Source organism: Rhizomucor pusillus, assembly GCF_041956525.1.
Source record: "Rhizomucor pusillus strain CBS 183.67 unplaced genomic scaffold VTP01scaffold_1, whole genome shotgun sequence".
Lineage (NCBI taxonomy): Eukaryota > Fungi > Mucoromycota > Mucoromycetes > Mucorales > Lichtheimiaceae > Rhizomucor > Rhizomucor pusillus.
The window spans coordinates 690,111-714,159 of record NW_027192143.1 but is presented as its reverse complement, the minus strand read 5'-3'; the positions used below and the strand labels follow the sequence as shown (position 1 = coordinate 714,159).

The 24,049-nt window shown below is 43.9% G+C and overlaps 11 protein-coding genes across 11 annotated transcripts; 4 read left to right on the top strand and 7 right to left on the bottom strand.

The window, feature by feature from the left end:
- Positions 1 to 758: 758 nt before the first annotated feature.
- On the top strand, positions 759 to 3,142 carry VTP01DRAFT_312 (uncharacterized protein; the record flags this gene model as incomplete). The annotated part of the gene is made up of 7 exons (XM_069381656.1): positions 759 to 948; positions 1,030 to 1,127; positions 1,177 to 1,212; positions 1,270 to 1,339; positions 1,539 to 1,812; positions 2,371 to 2,474; positions 2,766 to 3,142. The coding sequence occupies 7 exons, from the start codon at positions 759 to 761 to the stop codon at positions 3,140 to 3,142; spliced, it is 1,149 nt and encodes a 382-aa protein (XP_069244732.1).
- A 441-nt stretch (positions 3,143 to 3,583) lies between these two features.
- VTP01DRAFT_311 (uncharacterized protein) lies at positions 3,584 to 4,141 on the top strand (the record flags this gene model as incomplete). Its single annotated transcript, XM_069381645.1, has 3 exons — positions 3,584 to 3,718; positions 3,777 to 3,860; positions 4,067 to 4,141. The coding sequence occupies 3 exons, from the start codon at positions 3,584 to 3,586 to the stop codon at positions 4,139 to 4,141; spliced, it is 294 nt and encodes a 97-aa protein (XP_069244731.1).
- Positions 4,142 to 4,488: 347 nt separating this feature from the next.
- VTP01DRAFT_310 (uncharacterized protein) lies at positions 4,489 to 5,880 on the bottom strand (the record flags this gene model as incomplete). The annotated part of the gene is made up of 3 exons (XM_069381634.1): positions 4,489 to 4,805; positions 4,872 to 5,665; positions 5,729 to 5,880. 3 exons carry the CDS (start codon positions 5,878 to 5,880, stop codon positions 4,489 to 4,491), a joined length of 1,263 nt encoding a protein of 420 aa, XP_069244730.1.
- A 693-nt stretch (positions 5,881 to 6,573) lies between these two features.
- Positions 6,574 to 7,102, bottom strand: VTP01DRAFT_309 (uncharacterized protein; the record flags this gene model as incomplete). The annotated part of the gene is made up of 2 exons (XM_069381622.1): positions 6,574 to 6,939; positions 7,001 to 7,102. 2 exons carry the CDS (start codon positions 7,100 to 7,102, stop codon positions 6,574 to 6,576), a joined length of 468 nt encoding a protein of 155 aa, XP_069244729.1.
- A 131-nt stretch (positions 7,103 to 7,233) lies between these two features.
- On the bottom strand, positions 7,234 to 9,471 carry VTP01DRAFT_308 (uncharacterized protein; the record flags this gene model as incomplete). The annotated part of the gene is made up of 6 exons (XM_069381611.1): positions 7,234 to 7,706; positions 7,784 to 8,251; positions 8,363 to 8,767; positions 8,847 to 8,913; positions 8,981 to 9,242; positions 9,311 to 9,471. 6 exons carry the CDS (start codon positions 9,469 to 9,471, stop codon positions 7,234 to 7,236), a joined length of 1,836 nt encoding a protein of 611 aa, XP_069244728.1.
- A 1,325-nt stretch (positions 9,472 to 10,796) lies between these two features.
- Positions 10,797 to 12,277, bottom strand: VTP01DRAFT_307 (uncharacterized protein; the record flags this gene model as incomplete). Its single annotated transcript, XM_069381600.1, has 8 exons — positions 10,797 to 10,885; positions 10,942 to 11,196; positions 11,254 to 11,438; positions 11,495 to 11,555; positions 11,612 to 11,927; positions 11,983 to 12,042; positions 12,098 to 12,116; positions 12,174 to 12,277. The coding sequence occupies 8 exons, from the start codon at positions 12,275 to 12,277 to the stop codon at positions 10,797 to 10,799; spliced, it is 1,089 nt and encodes a 362-aa protein (XP_069244727.1).
- Positions 12,278 to 12,464: 187 nt separating this feature from the next.
- Positions 12,465 to 13,626, top strand: VTP01DRAFT_306 (uncharacterized protein; the record flags this gene model as incomplete). Its single annotated transcript, XM_069381589.1, has 6 exons — positions 12,465 to 12,609; positions 12,675 to 12,800; positions 12,863 to 13,043; positions 13,101 to 13,275; positions 13,329 to 13,415; positions 13,477 to 13,626. 6 exons carry the CDS (start codon positions 12,465 to 12,467, stop codon positions 13,624 to 13,626), a joined length of 864 nt encoding a protein of 287 aa, XP_069244726.1.
- Positions 13,627 to 13,890: 264 nt separating this feature from the next.
- Positions 13,891 to 15,017, bottom strand: VTP01DRAFT_305 (uncharacterized protein; the record flags this gene model as incomplete). The annotated part of the gene is made up of 4 exons (XM_069381578.1): positions 13,891 to 14,514; positions 14,580 to 14,640; positions 14,700 to 14,739; positions 14,789 to 15,017. The coding sequence occupies 4 exons, from the start codon at positions 15,015 to 15,017 to the stop codon at positions 13,891 to 13,893; spliced, it is 954 nt and encodes a 317-aa protein (XP_069244725.1).
- Positions 15,018 to 15,145: 128 nt separating this feature from the next.
- Positions 15,146 to 17,491, bottom strand: VTP01DRAFT_304 (uncharacterized protein; the record flags this gene model as incomplete). Its single annotated transcript, XM_069381567.1, has 12 exons — positions 15,146 to 15,356; positions 15,413 to 15,518; positions 15,575 to 15,923; positions 15,997 to 16,130; positions 16,184 to 16,301; positions 16,358 to 16,486; positions 16,543 to 16,662; positions 16,724 to 16,786; positions 16,848 to 16,989; positions 17,053 to 17,168; positions 17,238 to 17,291; positions 17,354 to 17,491. 12 exons carry the CDS (start codon positions 17,489 to 17,491, stop codon positions 15,146 to 15,148), a joined length of 1,680 nt encoding a protein of 559 aa, XP_069244724.1.
- A 1,394-nt stretch (positions 17,492 to 18,885) lies between these two features.
- VTP01DRAFT_303 (uncharacterized protein) lies at positions 18,886 to 20,801 on the top strand (the record flags this gene model as incomplete). Its single annotated transcript, XM_069381556.1, has 6 exons — positions 18,886 to 19,320; positions 19,379 to 19,508; positions 19,601 to 19,665; positions 19,745 to 19,901; positions 19,958 to 20,050; positions 20,110 to 20,801. 6 exons carry the CDS (start codon positions 18,886 to 18,888, stop codon positions 20,799 to 20,801), a joined length of 1,572 nt encoding a protein of 523 aa, XP_069244723.1.
- A 165-nt stretch (positions 20,802 to 20,966) lies between these two features.
- VTP01DRAFT_302 (uncharacterized protein) lies at positions 20,967 to 23,814 on the bottom strand (the record flags this gene model as incomplete). The annotated part of the gene is made up of 5 exons (XM_069381545.1): positions 20,967 to 21,746; positions 21,808 to 21,887; positions 21,946 to 22,747; positions 22,806 to 23,437; positions 23,496 to 23,814. The coding sequence occupies 5 exons, from the start codon at positions 23,812 to 23,814 to the stop codon at positions 20,967 to 20,969; spliced, it is 2,613 nt and encodes an 870-aa protein (XP_069244722.1).
- Positions 23,815 to 24,049: the final 235 nt, after the last annotated feature.

Sequence of the window (24,049 nt, the reverse complement as noted above, 5' to 3'; positions counted from 1 at the left end):
GCAGAAGAGTTATCAGCGTTGTCAGAGACATCATTAGACACGCTAGAGGAATACCCGTCGGTTGTGTACCAGAGCGAGCTCTCAAGAGAAAAGATGATACAGTTTATTCTCTGGAAATAAAAGATCAGATGATAACACACTGCTTTGATCCACCCCTCGAAGGTTAATGTAAAAAATCTTATTCACTATAGCATAAGGTAGTACAAGTTCGAGCAATAAAGGGAAGATCACTTTGTTGTCGTGTAATTTTTATGATACTTCATTCTTCGTATACTACATCAAAAGAGCGACACTATTTTCAAAGCCTGCGACATTACTTTATTTTGAATTGATCAATGTTCAATAATGACGGAGGTGATACAACAATTAGAACCCTCCCCCCATTTATTACAATCATCCACTGGTGGCCTTAATTCTTTGCGTCTTATTCCATTAAAAGCACCTACCCAAAGTCTCACAGTATTTCACTGTTCCCTTTCCTGTCAAAAATTCCTCATGGACCTATCAAGGTACGATTAAGCTAAGCGTGTCGTCATTTTTCATAAGAGAGAGAAAATAAGTAATCGGTAAGATCAAACAAATCCTGTAATTTCTCAAAGTGCTGTTAATGCCGCACTCTCTGACAGGTGGAAGGCAATTCTCTTAGGCAATGTGAGGAAACTGCACAAATTATCGGGAATCCTTGTTCTCTTTACGATATGAGCCAGTGACGCCATATGAGCTCAATATCCTTCAGGATCTTTTGAACGTCTTCCCCCATGGATAGTGTCAAATACCTGGAGTTACAATACGATTCGTTTTATCTTCTCAAGTTTTACCAACATTTCAAGTTCTCTAATCGCACAGATGCTGAAAAGGAGTTCAAGGCAGCAATTGGCTGTGTCTGCCCTTGCCGGAAACATCAAGCCCTTCGGGATTCGGCTAGTAACCGGCGGCAAGCACTTCTCAGTAAGAGATGGGTCAATAGGAGATGAGTCCAATTTATGTCGCGATGACTTAGTAGCAAATAGATTTTACGAACCACCAAAGCTGATGAATATTGGCGGTCTGTGCAGGAACAGCCAGCGGAAGCAGATATAAAGACAAGATTCAAGCTATATATGTCTCAAAATATCATGGAGGAGAAGGTAATATCACTTCTAGACTGATTCCTAAGCAAATAACTAATGGTACTAGGAACAGAGTGTAAGATCAGAAAAGGAGCATAAGATAGTTAGTAGTCTACATGTACTGTATGCTGCACATTAAAATGCTAACATGATATTTTAGCATCACGAAGTGGAGACGGACGATGAAGATGCTATTAATGATGACGATGACGATGATGATACCATTGTAAGTCAGCTTTAAATGACTTGTTTAACATTTGTCTCATTTTTTCTCTTTCGATGAAAAAGGAACCCTTGAAAAGTCCATTTTAGGATGATGATAATGGTGAAAACGATCTTCAGGAGATACTCCGGATGACAAAGAATAGAGTACGAACATTTTTCATGATATGCTGCATTGTATCTTGATGTTGATGCTTTCATTTTTAGGGATTCATTGCAATCACAAAAAAATAAAAAGGAATATCGCATCGAAATTCCTAGCAAGTTCTTACAGTCACCGCGCAAGCCTAGGCTTGAAGCAACGAAGGATGAGTCTTTACTCCCCATTCGTTGAAGTTCGTTTATCTAACTCGGAATTGGCAGAAAAGCTGTACCTGAAAAACGTCGAAGAAAACCACAGGATTGCATCCCTGCGCAAACTTTCCGGTGCTCTTGAATTCTGTTTACATGCTTTCAGACAACCTTTTGAAAAGTTTCCGAGGTGACTCTGGAGCTACGAGCCTGATGACAAAAAGGACAAGTTCATCAATATGATGAAGTACATTCTCACGGACTTCCATCTGAACTGCCTTGCGGCATGTAAAGCAATCAACGATGAACGAACTCCATTTGTCGAACACTTCATCCCCGCGTTTAAAGCATTGCCAAAGTGATTCAGCTCTTGGATTTTACTTGGTAAAACTTATTTATATAAACAAAACACTATCGATAGAATTTGCTCACGACATACACAGATGCGAGAAAACCCTGGCGAGCCGGAAGCTTGTGTTTGTCAACATGAATAAGGCAACCAAGTTTGCTGACGGGATCGGCAGAATGAAAGGAATGGGTATCAAGCAATGTTCTTATACCCACCGAGGTCGTTTCCCCCCGCTATCCCCAATTTGTGACCTGCATTGCAGAGTCATGCAACTAAAGCCGAGTGGACATAGAACGCCTAGGCTGCTTGTTATCAAACAGCTATGTACACCAACATGGAGGCAAATAATTATGTCGGGAGATAACACAACCAACTGAAGACTAGTTTTTTGAACCGTAGGAGGAACCAACAGCTCGATCACCTCTGCCGCATCTTTGTCGACGTCCTGGAGCAAGATATGCGTTGGAAGACCCGCGTCCGCGCTCATAACGTTACCCCCATGAGTGTCTAGGAACAACATTTCCAGAAGCAGGAGATTGCTGTGCTATAAAACACAACGTCCGCAAATGGAATACGCGATTTCAGGAGTTTCACCAGATAATCATTTATTTAAAAAGGCGGTCCCCATTTTTCGTCACACTTCTTCCTTAGCAGTCTTATATATTTTATCTCTTGAAGTATGAGTATTCATGTATTCATTTACTTTTCTCTCATTAACCATTTCTCAATATCTTAGAACTCGTTTTTAAAACAGAATAAGTCACGTATTGTAGCTGAAGGTTTCGGCCGATAAGCTGAAAACAACTGCAACAAGATCGAGGACAGCAAGTTCAAAGTGGAGTCTTTCACTTCTGGTGGTTCGTTGCAGTGCAAGGTAGCTGTATTCCGATCTGATGTACCCGAAACTGAACCCTCAACATATTCGATATCTTCACTGCGCCGAGTCGCCTCCAGCTTGGACGACCCAACGACTTATCTGCCTTTTCGATCGTCAATGAAAGCTTTTCGCGATGGCTTGCATCAACCGTATACCATCTTCACTCTTGTAGACAAACCACATAACGATGGATCTGGTTCTAGCAACACCTCGTTGGCAAAGCTAGGTTCCCTTTTTCTGCAGACTTTTGCATTGGCAATGATAGATAAGGAGGGAGAAGACCGGAGCAACTGATTTCAGGCATTTTTTTCAACTGTACGAACTCATCCAAAGAGCTAAGAATGACACGAAGTCTGGGAGCATCTTGCACGGCGCGCATACGATGACTACTTCGTGCGACCACCCCGAGTAGAAGCACCTCTCGAAGTGCCTCACGCACTTGTATATTTTACAAAGATAAACTCGCCTCCGTCTCGTGGTCCCTAAGGACGATGGACAGAGCCGCTCTCGTCATCGTCAGGCATGTAAGTAGTCCTGAGCAACGCAGGAATCTTTTCGCCGTATTTCCTGTCGTAATACGCTGCGTTGCAGACAGATTACTTCTGGCTCCTTCCCACCCGACTTCAGTTGCATAACTCTGCAAAGCAAATCACAAATGTGGGGGGGGGGGTGGAGAGCGGGGAAACGACGCGGTTGGATATAAGGACATTGTGGGTCCACATTATCCAGCACAAGATGGCCATTACAGAAACATCCATTAAGAACTCGTCGACTCGGCGTTTTGTTGAACTTCGATCTGTGACCGTGCCTACCTGCTGGGAAAAGCGACAGCAATGGACAAAAGTTTTTGAGCTGATCGCAATTCTATTTGTAAGTGTCGCTTTTCAGTTTTTTTTCGCTTTTCCAGACACTAAAGCATGCGTTTTAGTTTCTTTTACTGGAGCAGCAAGAGGTGAATACTGATTTAGAGAACGAGGTGGCAGGTTTAGTCGAAGTCCCCAACGAAGATACTGTAAGACGGCCTCTTGCATAAACCCTTTGTTTGAGTGAATTTGGTGCATCAGAAAATATTTAGAAATCTGTGTTTGGCATGGGAAAGTTTGTTTGTGGATATTCCCATAAAATGTTCATTCCTGATGGAATTTGCGATACTGACATGGGAATAGCAATACTACGGTGTCCTATTTTCATTGTTTCAATATGCAATCGATACCGTAGTTAGCGATCTCAAATTCAAACGGGGCAAATGCCTGGTTTATAAAAGTCAACCTCGACCAAGCTTTGCTAGAATGACCTTACTGAAGAAGCTGCATATCCCGCAGTTAGTATTCCATTTTCCCAGCTTGTCAGTATCTTTCACAAACTATGCGTAACGATCTGGATTCCCGCCACCTTTATTTATAGACAGAAGATTATGCACCGTGAAGTGAAACGGTTTTAAAGTGCCTAGCGACAAAGATCGGAAACCAATGGCGGCAAACCAAAAGACGTCCACAACCGATAGGGCGTCTCGAGGAAGGTATGCAAAGCTTCCAGCAGTCCTATCGATCGACAAAGTGAAAAAATGATGATACCTTGCATAGCCAAGAGTAAATATCACTCGAAATTTACAGTATGCATCAGACCAGGCTGCAATATCTCTAGAACTCAAATGTCTCATGACTGACATCAAAGTCATATTTAATCGATTCGTTGATGACATTAATCATGAATGGTACGGATCCACAGGTGTGTACCCACACATCTTTGCAACTATGTCTATAAGCAATGTTGTCCATATATTTTGATATTTGCGGCCGGGCGCCTCGAATAACTTTGCATTTGAGTTCCTCTGCAATGCAAGTGCATTTTGCTTCATCTTTTTCCCGCGTAATGTGGATTGTCGCGTTGAAATCGACAAATGATGATGGAAGAGTGGCACAGTGCGTAAGATATTCGATGAAGGGTTCTATCTCGTCTACTCGTTTGTTAATTGGTGATTACAATATTATATGCAATGCAGCAGTAGCTGAATTAGACTTACCGACTTTCCTGACCGACCAAGTTAAATACACACTGCGTACGCGTGACCTCAGTCTATCCTGCTTGTCGATACAATCCTTCATTATGGCCAGTGCAGGTGTAATGCCGATCCCGACTGCAAAAAGCGCCACTACACTATAGTCTAGATAACGTAGGCGTGGTCCGTACGGTCCATCCACACGAAGATCGACGTTTTGTCCGCTTTGAATAGCTTGTACTAACTGTCGGGTACCATCACCGAGAGCCTTGATGTGTATCGATGCAGCAAGTTGCGATACATCACCCTTCTTCGGCTGGTTGGCATTTTCTCCAGCGAAAAAGATCTCTGATATAGTCATAGGATACCAATCCGCACGTTGCTGCAACCATTTTCTCCATCCTCCATTTCCTGTCAAAAATGCGGCAAACAGATAGTGACCTGGCCGGAAGGCATCTAGATTGCCATACTTGAATTTTGCATGTACGATCTTCCCACTGTGTTGCTCAAGATGTATTAAATTGAAGGAGTAACACCATGACTTGTATATGCGAACCATGCGATCAAGAATCCAGAGCAAGACCGGCGGTACAAAAAAGTAGATACAAGACCATTCGTGCCACATTGCGCCGCCTGTTCCAACGATGAAGCCAATCAGGTGAGAATAATAGAAAAGCCGGAAGTAGTTCCGTTGTATATAGTTGAACGCCGTGCCAAAGAGGATAATGTATCCGATTGTAGAAACTGTGCCAGACAAATATTCTTCAGTAAGGAATACTGCGTCAGACAATCGTCCGGTCGTAGCGTAGCCCTCCCACCTTACAAACAATACTGTGAGTACATACCGGGAACCATGAGGGATTGTGTGAAGCGATGCTTACCATCGATAGACGCTGTGAAGGATTGTCTCGGCCAGGCCGACTCTGGCCACCCACCGATGAAATGGAATTAGATTTTCAAATGTGAGACCGGATAGATTTGTTACAATAGAGTTGCGCGTTCCGAGTACTATCGTGAAGCTCCAGTTCACCATGCATATGTAAACCATTCGACGATCCAGGACTCCAATTGTCGGCCAGACATAGTGTGGGACGCTGGGATGAAGCCTGAACGGCGCAAACCAGCAGAAAATGATATTTACAATTATGAAAATGCTCATGCCGATTAGATGCTTTATCGAGATCACCATTGCAATGTAGGGAATTGTCATGGTTCGTTCAAGAGGCCGTAAAAGGTCGCATATCGCATCCCACGGTGTTTTGATTGCGTATGACGCTTCATCCTCTCTGTTACTACGACGTCGATATCCGCGCCATCGCAGCCATGTTCTTGAAAGTTGGTCAGCCTGATAGCAAGCGCAGTATACCAAAAAAGCACCCCAGCAGAAGAGTAAGTACAAATATCCAGCTTTGTGAAAGTCTGTAAAAGGGTGAAGCTCTCCAGGCATGGAAAGATGTAAAAGGGATATCAGCTATCGAGGGGCGCAGATGCGGAGAAACCAATTTCGCTGATGGCCATTGCTTTGCACGCGAAGCGATCCCCGCACATTCACTCATCAGATGATCTTTTTCTTGTTTCTCAGAATCACAGGAAAAGGCACGTTTTTTACCGATCGACTTGATTATCAGAACTGCCCGTAGGACCGGACTTAATCCAACATTGCATGGTTTTTATTACTTCCTTATCTAGTAATTGCTCTCAATAGATCAGATCCGCGGATTTATCGTTAAATGCCGGAATTATTCGTGTCAAAAGCACCGTAATTAGGACGTTGTTTAAGCCTGCCGCTGCTTTCGCTCCGGATGAGCCCATATTGTTCTTCATTGGTCCTGCTACTTGGTGTTAATGGCTTTTCTCCTTCGCGATCCACCACATCCTCCAATTTCCGCGCAGCTGTACCGGTCAGCCAAAGTACTGCAGTGATGCTGCACCCGACATAAAAAAGTTTCGCATTCATTAGCATTGGGAATGTATCGAATATCCAGCCGCCTCCAGGTAATGCTGGTGGTACACCCGGCCGTGGAGGTCTGGGAGGATGAGGCGGAATATCTGATGTCGTGCCAAGAATGCTGCTCGTTTCAACTCTATCCTGCTTGAAGATTAATATTATGTTAAATACTCAGAGCTAGGAGTGCATTGTAGAGTGCACATACGTCAGTTTTAAAATGAAGAAAGCCGGATGGCAGCAACAAAAACGAATAAACGAACGACAAGAAGATGCAGAGTATTGATAGCAACGATAGTTTGTACACCATTTTGTGATGATAAGCTGGGAAAAGAAACGAGGAAATTGAGCTCTCGCTCAATATCTGAAATTGCGGAATTATAATAAACGATGTCTATATTATACGTAGAATAGTAGATAATACAAATGCATAATTTGTCTCTATGAGAGGAGATAGTTGATGAATCGCTTAAAGAACGAAGGCTTCTGGGACAAGTCCGCAGATGCGCGATCCGGATGCTTTTCATCCAATTCGCCACTTGGATCTGCTGTTGTGCTTGCATCGTCAAGCTTCTCCCGCGCGGCTTGTTCATTGGATCCTTTTCTGTCTCGCAACCCAAAAGACTTCATTGGTACGGTCAGGAAGAAAGTCAAGATAGCCATACTCAAATGAATAATCGTTTGTGTTCTCTGGACTCGGCCGTATGCGATTTGTAGACCCTTGTACTGATCATCAGGTAGACTCTGCGCATAAGGGATACTGGACATGATTTTGCGAGCGTCGTATTCACCAGGAATCCATTTTTCAAATTCTTGTGGTAGCATTTGATTCCAGATAGCACCCGCGATAGTTGAGCCGACACTGCTAGCAATGGACTGGCCTACTTGATAAAGAGACGTAATCATGGCGAGGTCTAAAATAAAGATTGTAAATTCATTCAAACGGTTAGTTAGAATATATAAAAGCAAAGAAAATAGTAACTACTCTTACCGTCGTGTGGTACAGAGCTTTGAACTGCTACGATAAATGGTACCTCGAAAAGACCGGTACCAACACCCGCAATTACTTGAGAAGCTACAAGAAAAGCATCTGACGAGGTAGGCTGCCGGGCTTGAATCATGAGGCCGAGAGCCAATATTAAAAACAGAATACCACTCCATAGATATGGGCGCCATAACTTTGTCTTCATCATCAAAAATCCTGTTAGGGCTTGAAGGGCTATGGCGGCGACGCTGAACCCAATCGTGAGCATTGCGGCTCTTCCTGCCGTGACCTTGCGGGTTACTTGAAGATAGGTTCGCAAATATGTACCGTTCGTGGAGGAGCCAATCGAATTTGCTGAGACAGCAAGGACACCCAGCAATGCAGTCTTGTTGGGCCACTTGTTTATGGGCAACACCGGCTTCTTAGCGATCTTCATTTCCCAATAGATTAGAACTGCCCAGCAGGCGACACCACCTATTAAACAGCCTAGCATCTTGGCTGGAAGTGCATACGGGAAATATTAAACATTACGCACTGCGACCTCTCTCTAAATTAGGATTGATTTGCATTTGTTATTAAACTTACAGCTAGCCCAACTGCCCCAGGTCGACTCCAACTGGAATGGCAGAAGGATCATACACAGTCCACCGACGAGTAACACACAGCCGACAGCATCGAGTTCAGTAGCAAAGAAGGAGACAGATTCCCACCAAGTACGTCCTCCCAAAACTCGCTTGCGTTCATCCAAGTATGCTTGATACATACCGGCACGTTCAAACTTGATTTGTGGTATCCAAAGACCAACAATTATAGGAAGTACGCAGACAGCCATGATGATAGGAATCATGCCATAGCCCCAGCGCCATTGACCAGGATACTCACCCGTGTAAAGAAGACCATCTGCCGCCAATGAAGTGCAAAACATGTTGATGATCGTTGGGACCTGGAGCACACCATGGTAGAATCCTCGATTGGTGATACTTGTTACATCTTGATTTTTCAGAAAGACCGTTAGACAACCAAATGCAAATATGATTCTTGGGACAAAAGCCAGATTCTGAAACCATACCACCAGTAATAATAGGCAATAAGATCATGATACCCGTGTCACCAAATGTATTGAGAATCTTGCCTCCCTGCAGTAAATGATAATTAATTATCTACGTAGCATAAATAAACGCAGCGGTAACAAGTCGAATTTACCACAAATGTTCCGTAATCATTAGCAGTCGCGTGCACCACCCAGGATACTAGGTATATCAGGGTAGCGACGGTGAAGGCTTCAACCCTTCCCGTCAGATCAGAGAGTTTGGAGAAGGTAGGAAGCATGACAGACTGAAGGATGCTGCTTAGTGTATTGAGAATGCTTTGCAGATGGTTGGCGTGAAGAACGCTGGTTACAGGAGCCGTCAAGGCTTGAGTAAGGAAGCCTTCCCAAGAATACGCCCAGCGTACAAACATGATGCTGTATTATTTGGTTTAGTCACTGCACATGCATAGCGATGCAATTTAACAGTTTTATTTTATCCTTACCCAGCGTATATGGAGTATATATTCCATTTGCTGGACACCTTCTTAGCCAACTCGACCTTCTTTACACCCGGAGAATGCAAAATTTTTGCATCAGGAGTAGCAGCAGATGGCGTTTCTGCAGTTGAATCCTCGGAATCATTCCTGACTTGCATTAAAGTCATGAAAGACGATAGATAAACGAGATGAAGATGGAGACAGAAAGACCAAGGAGAATTTGACAGAGGTAGGAAGTATGTAGATCATGATTTTTACCTATTCGGGCCTCTTTGCCCAGAGCTCACACAGATCGCAAGAGCTTCCTGGTTTCCGTTTATCTGATCTGACTCAGGTTCCTACAATTTGGTGCAACAGCCCACTTTTCCGGAAAGTTGGGGAACGTTGTACAAAGCTTGCAGTCAAACTCTTCTGGTGACGTAGGTGTAAGATCAACAGGATTCGTATCGAGCTTGTTGGTTTCCTTTTAGATATCATTGAACTGAAAAATGCATAAATCACAGCGTTCAGAAGTACACATTATCCTAACTTGAACCATACACTCTCTTATCACAGCTTTGCCGTCTTGATCGCTAAATCCAGATTCACAAAGAAAAGACTTTCTAGAAAATTTGGTACTATTAACCCTTGCGCTGCCACTCATCGGTCCATGCTATTGTCTTGTTAGGTTGCCACCCGTACCTGAGTAATCTTTCCAGTAACCAGCGCATAGGAAGCGCTGAATACAAATGGCAATATTATCAGCGAGCACGTCTTACTCTGTGCGCATGATTTTAGTGTTCATTCTCTGGGGCGGGGAGCATTGTCCGGATGTCGTTACCAGGGATACAATTAGTGTGATACAAAGTGCGGACAAATTGAATGGTGTACATTGATACACAAGTGACTTGTTGATTGCTAAATACAATATGTTACGATAAGATTTAGCTATTGTCACACTTTGAGATAGACATAAGTGGAACGTTGGGTAGATAGTAGTGGGATCTACTATTGGTTCAAAGTGGTACCTGCTGAAATTTTCAAAGTCACGTGCGAAAGGAAATTACATCGTTCTTCACAGATTTCTTTAAGGATGCCGAAGAGATAGTTTTTAAGATGGCATGGTTCCTCCAGGCGCAATTGTTGTTTTTTTCTGGAAACGATGCCGACGGTATCAGATAAGGCTAAGGGGATTTTGTCTTTCTCTGGGAGCATATGGCAGCGTGTATTATGGTATAAAGGTTTAAGGCGCAACGGCATATCCTGTTTTCAAAACACCTTGTGAGCCAGTGCGTTGTTGATTTTAAGGAACGCAAAGTTTGAGATATTGCGGTTTAAAGTCGCCAGAAGCTCTTTCTGTAGATTTTGGAACGTGTGCATACAAGCAAACTCTTTCACATTGAATGCTTTATGACATGCTCCCATGTAAGCGCATATATAAAGAGGCTCATATAGACAAAAGAATTGAAGGTCTCTATTACTAAAAATCAAATGGTTGAGAATCGTCATCATCCTAATCTTCTTCCATAGCATCGTTATTTCCTTCACGATTTTGCCTACGTCGAGCCTGTTCTTCAATAGCTCGTAAGAATGATTCCACGCCTATAATTGTATATTAACTCGATGTACTGTTTTACCTCGGCACGTTGCAAACTTACTGTTCCCTGCAGAGGGATCTAAACCTAGCTGGCTTAACAAAGGCCCAAGCTCGCCGCTCTGCAGTGCGTAGCTCAAGGTTGCCAATGCTCTCTGGAATTGAGGACTTTGTACGACTTGACGAACTTCCTCAGGAGTTCTCTCGCTTTGTTCAGGCAAGAAAGGGAACAATGCAGAGCAAAACTCACGGTCGTTCAGCAAAGGTCCTAGTGATTGTGGGCTCAGAACATCGCCAAGTGAAAGGTTCTCTTGGTTCTCTGAAGTCATGTATGAGCGATCTAATGATTTCAAAAATATTGCCTATTGAAATATACCGGGAGGTCGGACACCTGCAAGGATACTACGCAGTTGATCCAGTTGCTGTCTTGTAGGTTCATTCTTTGGTCTTCCTTCTTGATGAGAAGTCAAGCTTGCGCTCCCTCTTTCCGTTGACATCGCATTATCTTGCTGATCAACAGGTCCATCGCCACCAGCTGACATGGACGTAGGGATAGTTCCGCTGGAATAGAGAATTAATGATTGGGAACATTTCAATGCTCAATATAGTTGATATACCCTAGACCGCCAGCAGTTTGAAGAAATTGCAAGATGTTGTCCCGTGAAATTGAATCCACACCTTCGAGATCACTATCAGTAACACTTATATAAAGAATGATGAATATTGATATTTACCGGACGATCCACTAAGCAACTGAAGCATGTCCGCGGGGCTGCCGTCGCCGCCAAAGTCGACGTCGATGCCAGGCATACGTGAGTGTCCAACACCGCTGTCATCCCCATCTTCGTTGCTTTCAGCAAATGCGCCGTGCGGATCGTTGATGAGACGATTCACGCGAGCAACATGCTCTTCATCCTTCTCGTCGCTCTTCGATTGCATCCAGAAAAATAACTTTTGGTTCGATGATTTGAATCTTAGCAAATACACGCGGCCTGTGGTGCATTCATTGACTCGAACGAGCTCGGCTTCATCGGGGAAGATAATCAAATCCTATCATCTTGGTCAATAAACGACTCGGCCGACATACGAACCTAAACACTCGTACCTCTTCTGGTTCTGAAGCCTTGCGTTCCTTCCAGTAGAAGTGCATGAGTTGATCTTCGCTCTAAGCAACAGACGTTAGCTATCCGCAACCCTTTTAGGACCACCGCTTGTCGTACTTGATCCATGTAAATCATGCTTTAATCGACAGTTGATTAGCATAAATGACGCGTACAGCACTCGAAAGGTACTTACCCCTTTCGCAAGTCAGGCTTCAACATATTGCCTTCCCGGATGCACTTGCCGGCATTGAATTGAACCAAGTGCTTTGGTCTCTGTGCAGTTGGGAAGAAGCTCATTACGAGAAATGGGTTGGAAAGAAAAGCAGCGCAGAGTAACCCACGTCACCTGCCACTGCACTTTAGCGTTCTTGTCTGAGTGCCAACCACTGAAATCATGCAAGTCTCTTCCGTCGCGGCAACAGTGACCCTGATATCAACCACTCTCCGGCATTGCACTTGTGTAAATCATTAACTTTTGGAGTAAATGTCTGAATTGCAGGCACAAGAATTACTGCAGCAAGCAGATAAGCGTTTGAACAGCTGGTCCTGGTTCAGCAGCGGAAATAAGGAAGAAGACGCCGCTGCCTTGTACGAGAAGGCAGGAAACACGTTCAAACTTGCACAACGGTGTTAGTAGTCTTTTACGGTTTAGACTTTGGCTGTAAGTTCATTATCTAACTACAATTCTCGTCAGGGTCTGAAGCTGCAGAAGCATTTATCAAAGCAGCACAGCTTTTCAATAACGGTGCAGAGACGCAATACGAAGCCTCGAAAGCGTACGAAAACGCAGCCAAATGTTACAAGAAAAGCAGTCCAGAAGGTTGCATTAGCATATAAACTTGAACGAAGTCTTTACATCCGTTCTCTAATGCTGCAAGGTAGAGGCCGTCAAGGCTCTGCAGGATGCCATCAAGATCGATACGAATACGGCCAACTTTAGGAATGCAGCAAAGCACCATCAAGAAATCGCCGAGATTTTTGAATCTGATATAATAGACTTGGGAGGTGCCATGGAGAACTGGGATCAGGCAGCAAAACTCTTCATGGCGGATGATTCACAAGCGTATGTGCGGTAATTGATTGCGAGAAAAATGCTGATAGCTTACATCTCTACAATTAGAATGGTAAACAAATGCTTGCTAAAAGTCGCACACTTTGCTGCCCAGCTCGAACAATATGACAAGGCTATTGAGAATCTGGAGTCAGTTTCTGCGTCGTCTATTGACAACCCTCTGACAAAATGGTCAGTCAAAGAGTACTTCTTCAAAGCTGGCTTGTGTTATCTATGTAAAGGGGTAAGCTTCCCGGCAAATAACAACATGACTCAAATTTTTCAAACAAGCAGTAGGACACTGTGGGGACAAAAAGAGCTATTGAAAAATACTGTTCTATGGATGTTACCTTTGAAAGTACACGCGAATACCAGTTTCTTCAGGTAACATAATGCTTGGAACTAGGAAACTTCATTTACGACGAATTGACCCCTCTATATATAGGACATTTTGACTTGTGTAGAAGGAGGGGAAGTCGAGTTGTTCACTCAAAAGGTCTATGAGTACGATCGGATAGTAAGATTAGATCAGTGGAAGACTAGCATTCTCTTGAGAATCAAGAAGTTGATTGTGGAAGAACCCTCGCTGCTTTGAACGCTATTCATCCATGTCCTTTGTAAAACGACACCAAAAGCACTGGTTGTATCAGCAAGTACGCTCGACAAGAGAGCACTATATCCGCAGCCATTCAAGTGGCTATAGAATCTGAACAGTTCTCGATTTGTGTAGAACATCCACGCATACAAGTTAAAATGCTGCAATGCATCATAATTTTCTTTTTGAAATATTTGCTTCTAAAGTGTAGCCTTGTTTATATTGTGTTTATGTACATATCGGTGCATTAAGCGTTCATTAAGTCTATTCCTCTTGAGAGTTTGGAGGTTCTTCTTGTTGGTCGGAAGTTTTAGCAGCTGGCGCACATTTACGCAGCTTCACCAGAAATGCTGTGTGCCCGCGCACATCGTAGTTCTTGGGGCGACAGACCCAGGCTTCATCGGAAGCTCCTTCAGACACTGTAGATTTGTCCCGTATCTGAGTGGCTCGAACTTCCCACTCTTTCCATTCTGCTTCGATGCATGTTTCCATCATCAAAGGTAACTCGCGCGTAGCAGCCAACAACGCGAGCACCTGAGTCATATTTGGCAAATAACATACAACGAATCGGTCGTTGCGTAGTGCGGGTAGCAGCTTGGGAAGTACTGGTCTTGGATCTGGCATATCCAGTGCGATGCCATCAAAAGGCACTTCTGGAGGTGTCAAGTCAGCTACTGACCCCAAATGAAAACTAACAACGTCTTTGTATCGTCCACGTTCGTATCGTTGCACGTGCTTGCGTGCTAACATGGAGTGACTTTGTCGGATATCGTAAGTGTGGACCTGCCCTTGCAAAGAAACTGCTCGAGCAAGATAGAGCGTCAGAGAGCCATTACCCGTTCCAGCCTCTAGTATGCGATGACCAGGTTCGATATCGAGTAATTGAACCTAACAGAACAGCATATTTTTACTGAGTTCAGAGTGTACATGTATAGCTTCACGGGGAAACCTACTATTGCGGATGCATCTTTTGGATATATTGGTGTGCAGTTTCTGGGAACATTCAAGATGTAGCTATGTGAACAGATTTTAGCTAAAGCAGAATTTTGCATGGGCATTCCATATATATTTACTCTTCCAAGGTTGGCGCATGTAACATAAGTGGATTCTTATCTAAAGATAAGGTGAGCTGCTAACTCGGCCAAGCGTCTTCCTGTCGTACCTTTATGGTTCCGAATAACAGATCGCACCGATCGACCGATCAGATCATTGTGATAAATCATACCACCTTTTACATCGCGCTTGGCACCTGGCTCGAGTGGCCCAACGAGATACTGCCTGTTAGTCCTCACTTCTCTAAGCAGGCAGAAATCGCCTTCCTGGAAGGTCGAGAAGCATGCTTGCTGGATACGACGAATAAGCGGGAGACAAGACCGAGATAGAGCAAACATGTGTCGGATTCGAAAACATTGTCACTCCCCTTTTTTCCCTCACAATCATTAAGGCACCAATCATAGAATAATATATATTTCATAGAGTATTGCTGGATATATAAGGTACATTTTGTAGACACAAGAGCTTACTGTTCATCAGGCTCAAAGATCAACCGGTAATTCTCCAAAATCGTTTGCACAACTTTAACTTGCCACTGGGTTTCTGCCAGCCTTTCACTATCTTGCGAATCGATGCTGTTGTTGCCAGCGCCAGTGTCATTGCCCATCAATGTTAGACCAAAGATTGTGGCCAAGTTTGCAATACCCATCTTATTGTAGCGTTGATGCTGTTGTACCCTAAAATATCATGTTGTTCGAGACATGTCTTTAATAAGTATTTCTAACAGACTTACTTGTCAAGATGACACATGAGATATTTAAGAGTGGCGTAATGTGCATCAGGTAAGTCATTGATAATTGTATGCAGACCGAGTACTCGAAGTCGATCATCCTCAATTTCTATGGAGCGTGCCTTATTAGTCACCATGATTTACCCAATTTTTGGAAGCACTTACTGGCTGCATTAACAAAGTGTTGGTATGTGTTGCGAGGGAATAGCGGGTTGGGTAATTCTCTGAACCAGAGTTTAAGAACACTGGTGATATTATTGATATCGGACACATATTCCTCTGTCAGCAGATTGACTCCTCGGCAATCTCGATCAAATGCTGCTTTGAGTTTTTGGATCTGAGTGTTGACCCCTGATATCCGATAGATGCCCACTGTATTCAATCCATACGTTTCTACGGCTTCGGCGCATTTGACGAGGATCAGTGGGACCTCCTCTCGGTCGCGATCCATCAAAGTGTTTAGATCGACACCGAAGACAGGATTAGGATTCAGGACTGTGAGCGCTGTGGCAGACTACACGACGTCATCATAGTTAGTATAGATCTATAAATAATAGCGATTAAGATCAAGAAGCTTTTGTACTTACCATGCTATATTCCTTGTAAGGGATCTCACTTTTGTATGTTCGCCCAGCACCGCTGCGACTGCTATAAGATTTAATAAATTCGGCCATGTCTGCGTCCTTGTCAATCTTTTCCGTCAACGACCGCAGCCCCAGGCCTACAATTATATGAGTACAGCGAAAAAGACTGTTTCGCCAAAAGAATGATTACCGTCGTCGTTATCCAGAGCTAATCCATCAGCTGTCAAGGCCTGCTCGTAAATATATGCATATCGTGCAAGCTGGTACCGTAAAGCTACACAACATTCATCTCCAACTTCCTTCAAGCTCTAACAGAGTTTCAGATATACTGAACATGGTGCCGACTACCTATGATGCTGCTTACTGTCAAGATTTTTGGTAGATGGAACTGGAAATATTCTTGTCGGGATGCGTTGGTAGCCTGTAATTGCTGTCGATAATTCTGGTCTGCCAGCGTTGCTTTCATCCTGGCCTCCTCCTCGAGCTTGTTAAGCTAAAGGGTATTCAGTCAGCAAGAATCAACATCCAAATTCCAACGTTTATGCAAACCTGTGCTTGAGTTTTGTTGTTTTTGAACAATCCCTTCTTTGGTACATGCAATGGATCGTTATTTTTTTGCAAAATCGCTCGCTCCCACTCCTCACTTTGCAATTCATATTTTTGTTTGCACTGTGACGCACAAGAATTTAGACGAGGATATTTGCCTTGCTATCAGAGATTATATTGTTACCTTTTCCAAAGTGAGATCTGCCTCCGCCAGTTGCTTTTCATGTTTCTGTCCGACTTCCTTATACTGACAAAAATGTTCGTCAGATCTCACCAGAGCTGAGCGTATGCATATCTTGCCGCTTTACCTGTTTCCTCCCTTTCTCCGTGTCTTTGTACAATAATTGTAAATCATCCGCTACTTCTGTGACGTCTGCAGCAAAGCGGAGACGCTGTTCTCCAATTGTTTCATGCACTTTAAGGAATGAAGTCCATGCATCCCCGTATGTCCTACATCATGCAGCACATATATTAGCTGGTAAACTGCATACAGTTTAGCTTTACAATGCATACCCTGATCGTGGATGTGCTTTATCGAAAGACTCTGCCATTGACTGCGCCAGCTTCATCATTTGTTTTCCATATTCCTCTTCAATAGCTGCGCGTTTTTTCAGGAAAAGCATGGCATCCTACAGGGTTGTTGGGCATCTTTAGTCAAAAGTTGTATTCAATATTGTCACGGAGGATTATATCAAGACCTTGGCTGCTTGCATATCTTGCTTGACCTTGTCCAAAAGGCATTGAAAGCCGTTCTAAAATATGGACTGTTATTTAGAGATGTGCAGCATTGCTTATAACCAAAGGGCTGGCTTACATCTAAATCAGTCAACTGCGTCAAAACATCGCGCGAACGCGCATCAGAATCGGTCGCCAGGCCTGCAGGGGAGCCGCTTTTGTTTTCGTGCACGTCAGGCGTCATGTTAGCTTCCTCGGTTTTAAGGATGGCACTCATCGGGTTTCATAAGGTATAAAGTGCAGAAAAAGAAAGAGAAGTCAGGGACAGCAATGCGCTGTTTGCATTTACCGTATTTGGTGAATCTCCAGTTGCGCTCCATTGCTTTGTGTACACTTTTCTCGATGTCCGCTGTTTACACTTTCTGTTTACATTACTCCTCGACAACGGAGTGTAGGAGCTAATTGCACACGTTTGAAAGGACTGCAAATAGGATTGTGTCAGAAGACATTATTTGGAAACCTACTATAATATCCCAGTTAAATGTTGTAGTACTACCAGTTCGCTTCCTAAGCGGACGTTCCTGCCTATCTGGTTTGCATCATCTAGCAACCACTGTTTTGTAGGTAGCCTTCCCATTGTACTTGCAGATATAGAGCGTTTTCGCTTAATCGTTTGATGATTATATGCATTGTCGCAATATCTGCAGGAGCATTCTTCAGTTACTGACGTCACGTGATTGCTCTACAAGCGCGGCTCTTGTGAAGGGTACATTTTCAAAAATTTCCACCGTCAATAAAGCAATGCTGTTTAAGAAATAGTGGTGCTATATTTCCGGGGATGACAGGTGGTATTGAAGGAGACAATCTGCAACCTATCTGTTAATGCACAAGTAATACATGTCTCCTTATGTACGTCGACAACCCAAACGCAGTAACATCTGCTCTTTGTATCTTTCAACATCCATGACCTGCTAGAATCGGCTCCAACTTTTGAGTATTCGATGACACATTATAGTAATTACGTTCTTGCTCATGGCGCATAGATTGCCATATCATAGCGTCCAGAGTCAAGGTCTGTCATACTGTACTCGATTATCCCATCGACAGTTAGCACATAATAGATGATCACAACACGCTCTATCGTCGATTACCATTTTCATATGCCACAGTCATGTTGTACCCTTGCTCCACATAGACAAAGCTTTGTCGCTCTCTATCTGTTCTATTGAGAATCTTCGTCTTTAACGACGATATTCCTTATGGTATTATAATCAAAACTTGACATGCAATGAAACCGCATCTTGAAAAGCTTGCCTAAATTTTTAGATTCAAGACTCACTGCAACATGCAGCTTCCCCGCATTTTAATTCTTATCACGCTGATGGTCGCAGAGATGGAGTAGATTAACCTTACTTTGAAGAGAGCAGCAGGATAATTGAACTTTCCGATCCATTTACGTATTTTAACTTCTAATTTAGCAGATTTATCGGTTTATAGTATAATCGCTAGCAGTTTAGAATAGATTTCATTGCAATCTAGCATCTTGTACAACCTCATCTGGCTTATCTCAAGATGATGTCTCAGTGTCTGTGCGGCGTCGGTGCTGATGACAACTGTTTCAAACACGCTGAGTTGCTAGGCTCCCCAATTGAGATATTTCTTCCCGTTTTCATGGACCTGCTATCCAGTGCAGCACATGTGGTGACTCGACGCCGTGCATCCTCTTCTGCATCGGCCACCTCCTCGGGTCTCGCCCAGCCACTTGCGCCTCAGCACACAAACCACCCCGCACCAGCACACCCTCTTCCCGCCCAGTCAATCGCCAGAATGAGCAATGGTGACATTAATCAACTCCAGGATCGGGATTCCCAGGTTCTTTCCAGCAGTGCGCCGTCTTTAGGAACTCTGTTGGCGAACCAAGACTTGAGACAGGCTCTAAGCGACGGAGGCAGCCCGGCTTCAGCCGAGTCCATCCCTTCTGCAACGTCGCTGTCACTAGAGTTCGACGGCGGCACGCACGTCATTGTTCGGCCCAACCGTATTGTTCGAGGCAAAGTCGTATTAGACGTGGCAGAGAAAATGCTGGCTACGCGACTGCGGATAAAGGTGAATTACACAGAATACATTACCGATCATTGTGGCTAAAATTCATGCAATATGCCAGTTTCGCGGAGAAGAGTCCGCCATGGTCAAGGTCGAAGAAGGTGGTGGCGACAATAGAGGAGAATGGGTGCATCAAACAATCACGACATTCTTCGATACTGACTGGAAACTGTGGGGCAGTGAAATTAGCGGTAAGCGTCGAGTGGACGGTTATGCTATGTGAAGGATAGGCCAAGAATACTTATTATATATGTATCCTACGTTCAATTTTCGGTATTTAAAGCTTACTCACAAGCATCATGGGATGAATTCGAGCCAGGACATTATGAATTTCCATTTGCTTTGAAGGTATTGTGAATAGGAAATGTAGATCTTTGTTTACCCGTTTTCGCTTGCACTAAGCGAAGACATCTTCTGCATTTTTCAGTTTCCAAACGTTAACTATCCACCATCGATTGAGGAGCCCTCAGGATTTGCGATTCGTTACATATGGACAGCCCAGATAGACGGTCCAGGCTTGCAGTCAGGCATCAAGAGCCGTGAATTCATTACACCATACAGACCCATCCTCATTAGTACGCCGGGTAAATTCATGGTGACACAAGATGTTGAGTCAAATTTATGCTGACAGATAGTCTAGATAAAGAATGGACATACAGAACAACGCTTAAGGATAAAAAGCACGCTTTGGCAGAGGTGCAGGCTAAGCTGCATAAGCAGACATACTGCCCAGGTCTGTACATATCGCTTCCTTACTACCAAATATATGGCTTATATGGTGTCAAACATTAGATGAACCGTTTGAAATGCAACTGAATCTGACGACGCTTATGTCAGATGCAAAGATACTGGCTGTCAACTACAAATTTCAGAAGCACCATGAAGGGAAAATGTTGATACAGCAAGGAACAGCGTTCCGCGAACATATCCGGAACGTGCTACAAGGAAACATTGACGTTTCCAAATTGAACGATCCTACACAGTTATCTGAAGCTGTTCGCTTTGATGTGCCTACTCGATTAGTATCTCCGTCATTTATATCTCGACATACACGTGTCCATTACGGTATTCTTTTCGCTGTTACCATCGAAGTGGGACATATATTCAAGTTGAATCATCTTCTCGAATTCAGTATACCATTAACGATTGCCAATCTTCCTCACGACCACCTTGTACGAGTCCCTGACCTTACTGCAGCGCTAGACTATCGAGAATCGGACGAATGTCCAATATTTTTTGATCCTGCTCTCGACGAGCCTCCGTCTATTGGAGGTATATCAGCATCTGGTATCCCAATCCAAAGCCCTCCACAAAACGAGGAACCACCCAATTACTTTTCACTGTCAGATATGCCCCAACAGCCTGGACGGAAAGTGCGAAAGGAGCGGACGGTTGTGCTGTCACGCCCAGCGAAGGGAGCATACCATGCTCAAGGATTAATAGAAGCTTTAGTTATACCTGGTTTGTTCGATGAAGATTGGTAATTCTTACTGTTGCCGTCGGAACCTTCCATGCAATGTAATTTCAAGCTATAATTCCACACCATAGTTTAATGTCATTAGTAACGATGTACCATTGGTATGAAATTTATATGAAATGCAAACAAAAAAGTGAGATGTGATACAGATGAACTACATACAATGTGCGAACTAATGCTTTTTCTGTTTCTTTGATGGACGTGCATTCTTTTCTTTTCGCTTCTGTTTGATGAGACGCTGCTTGCGGATCTGAGCAGCGCTCTTGAGCTCGGAAGTTGGTTCCTCTCGTTTTCGCTTTTGTGAATCGTTGTTATGACCATACCGCTTTACATTCTGTTTGATCTGAGCAGCATTTGCCAACTCCTGCTCACCAGTGCGAGGAATGGAAACACGCTGTTTCTTGGCCCACTCATCAAATCGACCGCTCTTGTAAGTAGCCGAGATAAGTGCACCACTCTCCGTGCGGATCATCTTTTTGTTATCAGAGCCAATGCCAGTTCCGCGCACAAACTTCTTCTTCTTGGGATCCCATCGGAGAGCATTCTTACGACTTTGGCTGCTGAGAGCGTCCTTGTCATCACCGACAAGATCCAACTGTGCTTGACCGGCTTGCTCCATGAAACTGCCGCTCGTTGCCATTGAGTAGCCACGCTCTGTGTTCGCATCCTTTTGGGTGTAGTGTATGTAGTATTCTTCATCTCGATGGCTCTTCTTCTGTGCAGTTGCTGAGGGTATATTGAACACCTTTTCGAGGTCTTCTTCGTCTGCTTCACCGCCTAATTTTTCCACTCGAGCTCCAGTACTGTCGGCATCAAACTCGTTATCTACCGCTTCCTTGGCTTTTGATCGTGCAGCGTTGATCACAGAATCCATAGTTTCACGTCGTGTACGCATAATCATGGTTGCTGCATCTGCTTTTTTCGTTCCACGTCGTCCGACTTCAAAGACAGTCTGTTACAAGGTATTCGTATCAGTTCACTGGATCAACATATTTCACAACGCAAAATCTCACCTCTTGGGGACGGAAACCGGAGATCTTGCTTAGCAATGCTTGACGTTGCTGTTCAACTTCGTCGTCTTGATTACTGGATGCTGCTTGGGATTGAATTAGAGCACATATTATGAGACTATAGTTTACAGAATCACTCACCCAATAAAGGATGAACGGCACCCCAGGAAGACTTCTTCATTATCTCTTTTGCCCTCACATAGCTTTCAGAAGAGGCTTTCGGTTTCGTTCGGTTGTATAGTTTGTATGCGTTGGTGGCCGTCTTGACCTGACCTTCCAAAGCTGCATCCGATGCAACTTTCTGCCGGAACCAGTCGATATCATCACCCAAAACATCCTTGGGGAACGCACCCAGTATAATGCCAGATGTATAGTCCACGTTTGACTTTTCCTTCTCCTTATTTCCGACGACAAGCTGTCTCGTCAAGAAAAGCGCTAGATCAACGACGTATGGTAATTCGGATGGCGTAACAAGAGAATATGCCCAGCCATGTCGACCAGCACGAGCAGCACGACCAACACGATGAACGAATACTTTAGATGAACCAGCAAAGTCGTAGTTGATTACATTTTCGAGAATTGGAATATCGATACCGCGAGCTGCAACGTCTGTAACGACCAAAAGATTCGTGTATCCGTTTCTGAACCGGTTGATCTGAATATTACGTGCAGTTTGATCGAGCGAACCATATACGTATGAAACTTGGTATCCAACGTCGGACAAGATTTGGGACAGATATTCAACGTGATGCTTTGTAGCAACAAACAAAATTGTTTGCTTGTCCTCTTCCGTTGCAGATCGTTGCTTTTTCTTCTTATCCTTATTATCCGATTCGTCTGTTGCGGCTGACACCGATGTTTTCTTTGGTAATTTGATAACATTACGCAGTAAATACAACAATGCAGCCTCCTTTTCGGAATCCTTCAAGCAGAAGAAGGCCATCTATTAAAGTAGGTTAACGATCCAAATTGATTAGTTTCCATCCAATAGTTTTTCTTACCTCCAAATCTTTGCTGATCTTTGTATCTGCATCCAAACGGATCAAAGTGGGTTCCTGGAGACCTGCCTTGGCAAAGTCTACCAACATCTTTGGAAGCGTAGCAGAGAATAGGAGAGTCTGGCGGTTCGCAGGCAATCTTGAGAGAATTTCATGCAACTGAACTGCAAAACCCATTTCAAACAATCGATCGGCTTCATCAAAGACTACGTATTCGATCGATCGCAAATCCAAATCCATTTCCACTGCCAAGTGGAGCAGACGTCCAGGCGTGGCGATTAAAATATCAGGGTTGCTTGCAATCATCGAGAACTGGTCATCCATGTTGTCACCACCGACCAATACGCAGCTTCTCAGATCCGTATGCTTTCCCAGTTCCTTGCAAACCTTTTGAGTTTGCATAGCAAGTTCACGCGACGGCGACAATACTAGAGCACGGGCGCCGACTTTGGCAGAGTGGCTTTTCAGGCGCTCCAGTAGAGGGATCAAAAATGCAGCAGTTTTGCCTGAACCGGTACGAGCCATACCAACTACATCTTGTCCTTGCATGATCAGAGGTATACACTTGCGCTGAATTGGGGTTGGCACTTTGTAACCTTTCTGAAGAACTGCTTTGAAAACCGGATGGCTGAGACCTAAATGAGTCAATCTAAGTACACTGAACCTTTAAAAACTGAAGGATCATATATTTACCCATCGACTGGAATCCTCCAGATTTTTTATGCTTTCTGTTCGCAGCAATGTTTTCGTTGGCAATGAACCGTTCTTCGTCTGAGCTGTCCTCCTTCTCGTTGTCCATTTCAACAGGGATCGTCAGATCGCTCGTTTTCGCTGGAACCGCAGGAACAGTTGCTGGCTTGATCGATTGAAACATGTCGACAACTTCAAAATCGTCCTCATCGCTTTCATTCTGCACGATCCTCTTCTTCGACGCCGCTTTTGACTTCGTTGCGGATTTCTCAGCTGCCTTTGCAGCGATCGGCTTCGCTGCTGCTTTTTTCTTTGCTGGCATGGCGTCGAATAAAAGGGCGGCTTTTTTTAGGCACCACCCGTTTTGAAAGCACTTTAAATACAGTCACAGATCACATTCAGAAAATTGAACAGCGAGAGCCAAATTCAGTCTGCGGTCAAATTCAGTGAATAAGAATATGAAATAGTCCAAACCTCTTCCAATGAAACTGTGAGATAATCCGGCAAAATGAAGATATCGAGCACATCCAAGGTGCATGTTCACTTGGATGCCATCG